Source organism: Aplysia californica, unplaced genomic scaffold (assembly GCF_000002075.1).
Source record: "Aplysia californica isolate F4 #8 unplaced genomic scaffold, AplCal3.0 scaffold00211, whole genome shotgun sequence".
Lineage (NCBI taxonomy): Eukaryota > Metazoa > Mollusca > Gastropoda > Aplysiida > Aplysiidae > Aplysia > Aplysia californica.
Genome location: NW_004797481.1, coordinates 1121257 through 1127712, shown reverse-complemented (window position 1 = coordinate 1127712; position 6456 = coordinate 1121257). Strand labels below are relative to the sequence as shown.

General features: G+C 40.6%; 1 protein-coding gene across 3 annotated transcripts in view; it reads left to right on the top strand.

Annotated features, from left to right (window-relative positions):
* Positions 1-993: 993 nt before the first annotated feature.
* Positions 994-6456, top strand: part of LOC101862652 (protein disulfide-isomerase A4) — a 27038-nt gene continuing 21575 nt past the window's right edge. The window contains exon 1 of one of the 3 annotated variants that reach the window (XM_005099400.3): positions 994-1090. In XM_005099400.3, coding sequence (XP_005099457.1) covers positions 1045-1090 — 46 coding nt within the window. In that variant the 5' untranslated portion in view covers positions 994-1044. Of the gene's footprint in view, positions 1091-5916; positions 6156-6456 lie in introns of those variants that run through there. The other 2 variants (XM_005099399.3, XM_035970035.1) reach the window with 2 other exon arrangements.

Sequence of the window (6456 nt, the reverse complement as noted above, 5' to 3'; positions counted from 1 at the left end):
GAGACAGACAGACAGACAGACAGACAGACAGACAGACAGACAGACAAAACCAACAGACAGTCAGATAGACACGCAGATAGACAGGGCGAGAGGGTGTGAAAAAGAAACAGAAAGAAAGAAAGAAAGAAAGAAAGAAAGAAAGAAAGAAAGAAAGAAAGAAAGAAAGAAAGAAAGAAAGAGACAGACAGACAGACAGACAGACAGACAGACAGACAGACAGACAGACAGGTAGACGGAGGGAGAGAGGGGGGAGAGAGAAAAAGAGACAGGGAGAGAGAAAAAGACAGACAGACAGACAGAGAGGGAGAGAGATGACAGGGAGACACTGGAGAACGAGTAGATTTGCTGAAAACTAAACCGATTACATGTATTCTTTTAATTATGGCGATTTTTTTCTTTCAGATCTATAGAAACGAAGAAAAATGTATCTGCGTCTATTTGTTTATAAGAATATATTATGTTAAGCCAAAAACAAGTCTTACAATATATGGCCGAGGGAGGAATGGGAGTTGCCTAAAATATGCGATAAAATTCACAGGCCTCCTTTCTTTAAAGGCCTAGTAACCTAGCGAACTAACCACAGACGGTACTACATTATCTCATGACATATGACAGCATCCCTGAGCATCGCCGTGGCAGCGATCCCCGCGCGTAAGTGTTTTCGTGCCCCGCGCCGGGCGATACACGAAACAATGCACTGTTGTTATGGAGCGCCGCCACGAGTGTCACCTCTCTATTACTGTAAACCCTCTCTGGTTGAACTTTGACCTGTAATAATGCGATGGAGGACGCAACCTCCTGTGCAAGGAAACGGGAATTCCTAATCCTAGGATATCGTAATCTTTTCCTGAAACACCCCCGAGTTTGTTACTCATCTTCTGCTTTCCTGCGGAAATTTTGATGCTGGTGAATATCACCCAAAAAGCTATAAAATTATACTTGATATAATTTCTTTGGAAAATTGTTCTTTGCCTCATCGCTTCGCCCAATGCCAACTTGTCTTTTCACGGATGATATATATGGCAATTTTTAGAAGATACAGTCATGCTTTTTCGTCCTCTTTTCCGATCCGAACCGCTCGTATACTCTAGTACGTAGTTATTATATCAGCAATAATGATGTTTATAATGTACTCCGTGAGAAAACCAGGGTGAATTGTAACTTTTAGCTTACCGTAGGTTGTTTTTAAAGTGCTGGACTGTAACACAGACCTGGCTTTGGTCTCACGGAGTACTGATTGTGTCACATCAAATTACTATACGTGTTTTGATAGATTAAGACAGACCGACAGATAGGCAGATATAGGCAGGCAGGCTGGCAGGCAGGCTGGCAGGCAGGCAGACAGGCAGACAGACAGACATATACGATAGATAGAAGACAGATAGACAGGCAGACAGACAGACAGACAGCGATAGATCTATATAATATAGATAGAGACAGATAACTAGATAGATATACTATGTCCAGAAAAATATCCCATACACACCACACACACACACACACACACACACACACACACACACACACACACACACACAGGGGCGAAGGCTGACTTGTTTGACAGGGTAATCAAAGTGAAACGGGACCAGATATAGATCTATATGGCCTGTAGATATCACATAAGAATCTTACTCGAGGCGGCGACTCTGACTGAGTTGTAAATGAAAACAAATCCGGAATTCATATTGTATGTTCAACCGCCAAAATAATCGGGAAAGTATCTTATTAAATATCAGTTCCAACTAAAATTAAATTAACTTTAGATGTGAATACATAAACACAAAGCAAAGAAGCAGAGATGTCAGTACTAGATCTATATGTTATAGATCTACCAGAGAGTCTAACTCTTTGGTAGAACATGACAATTATCATTTTTTAAATTTCACATTTGGCTGTTTTTGTTAGCCTTTCGCGGCCAGGAGCTGGTGTCATAATCGAGGTCACGATCTGATTATAGGACAGTAAAAAGTCGAGGAAAAAAATCAAGCACATGCAGCAGTAAAGAGATTGTTAGGAGTTAATTCCCCTCACATTTGTGAGGTAGACTCGACCAGTGTTCGTTAGCTTACTTAATCAGGGCTTGTGATTGATTTTAACTGTGGCCCCAAAGGGGTGAACAGGGTATTTGTGGCAATGAAACAGCCATGACTGCTATGCACATGTTCCCTCAACTGTATTAAATGGTAGACTCTTTCAGCCTCACTTTAAGCTTACTTAATCAAAGCTTGCGATTGATTATTTATGGAGTGGCCCGAGAGGGGTGAGGAGGCTATTTCTGTGACCGTGAAACCGTTTTGAATGTTAGGCATGCTCATTGTGGATTACGAACCTCTTTTTACTTTTAATTTAAGAGGTTTACATTTAAGGATGAATTTGACAGCGACAATGTTTCAAAATTAGGAAGGGAAGCAGTGATTGATTATATAGACGCTTCGCCCCTGCACACACACACACACAAACAAACAAAATCGGAAATCCCCAGAGTGGTAGACGGTAAGATCACTGACCTAATACAACATAATATAGGCAAAATCCTCTATTACAATGAATAAGCACAAAATATAAAAGCATAATAATGATGCTCTGGGAATTGTGAACAGGGAAAGCAACGACATGCAGTCACAGGAGATAGTAGGCCTAGTAGAGTAACTCACGCGATAAATCAAAAGTCTTTTCACAGCTGGCACTGATAAATCCCTATTTCATATTGGGTACCACCGAGATCATCGATATGGCAAATCGATAAACTGTAGAATAGAAAGGCCAAAGCAGTGCAGTGTATGTGAACTCCCTGCTGACCTTATACAAATGTATCACAATTTGATGAAAGACAAGTTCTTCAATATATAAAGAGTAACAACCTAAGCAGCACCTGAGTCTTGCGTCCTTGTCATGGATGCAAAGTGAAAAGTTAAAGCTATGAACAAACAGGGCAGCAGCAAACTTTTGAGCCTATATTTTATTTCGGTTCTTTTTAGTTAACTCTCTAAGCCTTTATTTTCCTTTGAGGCGGTTTGACACGCCCTCAAAAGTGGACAAAAAAAACAAAAACAAACGAGAAACAAAGTAAGACCAGAACCATTTTCTTCAAACTTGATTTCAGGATAGGCACATTCGTCTAGTGGCATGAAAGTACAAAATAACATTAACAAAAATAATATTTTGTTAATTTGTCTCACAAAATAAACATTTGAATCAATATACAGTTAACAGTATGTGCATAAAGCTGATGCAAATAGGTTAATAGACTGCTCAAGCGTGTCGCAAAAACAGTATAACACAGATAGGTCGAACACAGAAGACTCGAAATTACGCATTAGTCGGAACTGTGCCTGCGTTCCCATTTTTTTCCCTTCTTTATCTTTGTACGAGATCTCTCGAACTACGGATAACTCTAACTACCGAGGCCGGTCCCGACGAATTCGAGCTCTGGGTTTTATACTGTACATTGCACAGTGTGTGCCGATCGTCCCCCCCATGTCAACAGTTTGTTTTGGACTCATACCCACATTAATATCAGTAAAACCTCGTTATACTGTTTACTAATTGCGACGAGCATAAAGTTGGCGGTACAGCGGGGCAGGCGGTATAATGGGACAGCAAAGATTGCCATTTTTATTAGTGGAAGACTAGTAAAGGCAAGAGACTAGAAACAAACTAAGGCCAGTTTTGCCTCAACTACATGTAGATCTGTCTTCCGCGATTTCTACTCACAGGAAAAAATTAACAATACGTTACCAATTACATGTGAAACGCCAGTTAAACTTTATTTGTTTTAGTACGGTTTTACTGCGCTCGCAGCTGCATAAGGTCACATGAGCGCCAAGTGATGGATGTCAACAGAGAACGTCCAAACGGGGAATCAGACTTACTCTGTTCATTTCTTTAGCCTCAACAGTACAAAATCTGCTTCGACTATCAAGGCACCCGGGAAATAGCAGTCAAGAGAGTGACAAACATACAAAAGAAGTGCATGTAGAGGAAAGACTGACGATAGTAAGGATGAGGAAAGAAAAAGCAGCAGTTCCCCCTATGTTGTTCCGGCAGAGTATTAGTATGACATTGATAAATCCGCCCATTTGTGCAATATTCCCCTTTGGAAATGGCTAAAGACAACTTCAGTCAGTAGCACGTTACTGCCCGGGAAGGGGGGGGGGGGCTAAACTTTATGTAAATCCAAATTAAAAGAAGCTGGGACAGGAAGCTAACACTATTAGATGTGTCAAGGACCATACAGACGTACGGTTTAAAAAAACAACAACCGATAGGCCTACTCGTCAGTCCTTGGGTCCCTAAATATTAGAGCTGTCTTGTAGACTTGAGCACAAGTCCTCACAATAACTTAAAAGCGGGCGCCTCATGCCAGCCTTTTTGGCCATCAAGCTGATCAGGCAATGGCGACATTTATTTTGCCGGCAGGTCAAGCAGGAGGCACACTTCTTTTGAAGTTTCACCCAGCAACTTAAATGTCACACAGGAGCAAATCGACAATAAATGCTGGAAATAGTCCGAGTTTGCAGAGACGTATTATATTATGGGAAAGAGATCAAGTAGCCATCGAGACAGTGCCACACTAAAGTATCGAATAAGCCCCCACCCCACTTATTAATTTTCCGTTTTTTTAGGCACCCCCCTCCCCTCCTTATTCCATACCCCTCGCTTATTATTTTCCAGCTAGCCACGACCGACAATCATGTGAAACATTATTTATATGGTCGCTTTTCTTTAAAAGACAATGAGAGTTTACTCTAAGCCAAACTTCTCCTATAGGCAGGGCAATGCCCACTTTTGGTGTAAGTCAAGATTTCTGGAATCCCCTGAAATATGGGTTAGCTCGCTTGTCCTTGTTAAAAGCAACCTTATAGATCTAGAATCAAGATATCTGAATGAAATATTTTTTGTTATGTTGTTGTAAATGGCAAAATTCCATCATATTTGAATATTAGTACCGGCGGAGCCGGCCCCGGGTTGGCTACCTTTCTGAGTACACGTATTTATAAAACTTTTGTACATTGGTTTACATTTTTTTGAAGAAACTGGTTTGTTCCTAAATAGGTAAAAGTTGTCACAGTAACTTACTAAAATCACTAAAATTTCACGATCTCTTGTTCTTTTATTCACCGAAGGAGAAATAAAACAGATTTAAATAGTTCCTACTACTAGTACCAGTGTACAGGGGTATGAGGTCGAATGTGGTTTATTATTTTGGACCACTTGTCCACACACCCCGTTTATTCCTACCCCCCCCCCCCCCAACCCCCACCCCGTTTATTCGATACCATGTGCCGTGTTCCCCTGGTGGCCAATTTGATGGCAGTATATCTATATTGGGGCAAAATAATGTACATATTATTATCAATTTAAGCGGAGTGCTCTTGGACGGAGTTCACTGTATGTATTTCTGATCTGGGCTGCAAGAGGAATCACAATAATTAATATAGATCTAGATCTAATGGTCTATTCCGTTTTGGAAAAAAAAAGTGCTGCAGAAATAGTGAAAAGCAACACCTGTTTTGAACTGGTCAAGCAAGTAGTACTACAAAACTTGAAACCTGTTTTTTTAGATCTCTACAAGCATGCCAACTATCTTGCACAAATAACAACCTTTAGAATCTATTTATTACACGTGCGCGTGGTCTGCTAATTTACTTGTCCTTTCATGATTGGCTATGATGTGGTTATCAATGCGCATATTGTAAGTTTATGATAATAGGAAACAACAGTTGGCTTTCAATTTTTTTCGCAAAATGTGAGATAAAAAAAATATCAAAATGTGCTTTGATAAGACTAATTTCAACAATATCCTTTGTTTCCGTTTTAAAAATACAGTAGAGACAAAATAGTACGTTTGAGTTCGCTGCACTTTTTCTGTTTGCCCCCGGATGTTGATGGTGCGATCAAGTTGGCAGACAGGTATCTTCTTCTTCCGACTTCCGACTAGCAGCTAGCTGGAGGCCGGTGTGTGCAATTAAGTGCATTGCATCTTCTAATAGCCTAAGCTTTGCAGTCTGTCGAAGGACAGTTTGCTGCAAAAGAATAAACATGGCTGTCTTGAAAGCTTCTGTTATTATATTTTGTTTGCTCCTTTCTATAAGTATAAGTGTGGCAAATGCAGATGTGGAAGTTGACGATGCAACCGCTGATGGTATGTGATTGTGAGTGTAACAATGCCGTACGTCGTACGTACTGTTACAGTAATTACTGTTACTAACTCAACTTACTGAGGCTAGCTCTATTCTAGGCTACTACTACTGCTACTGTGACTTGTGTGACATTATAGTATAATCCACTAGATCTAGGCCTAGATAGATCTCTAGATCTATTCGACAACCGATGTATCAACACTGACCTGGAAGGCCACCTCTATTCTCACCCGGAAGCAGGCGAGTCTTGTGGCTATTCTCACCCGGTGCGCGTTCACCAAATTTTGCGTTCAACCTAAACCACAGAATTCTA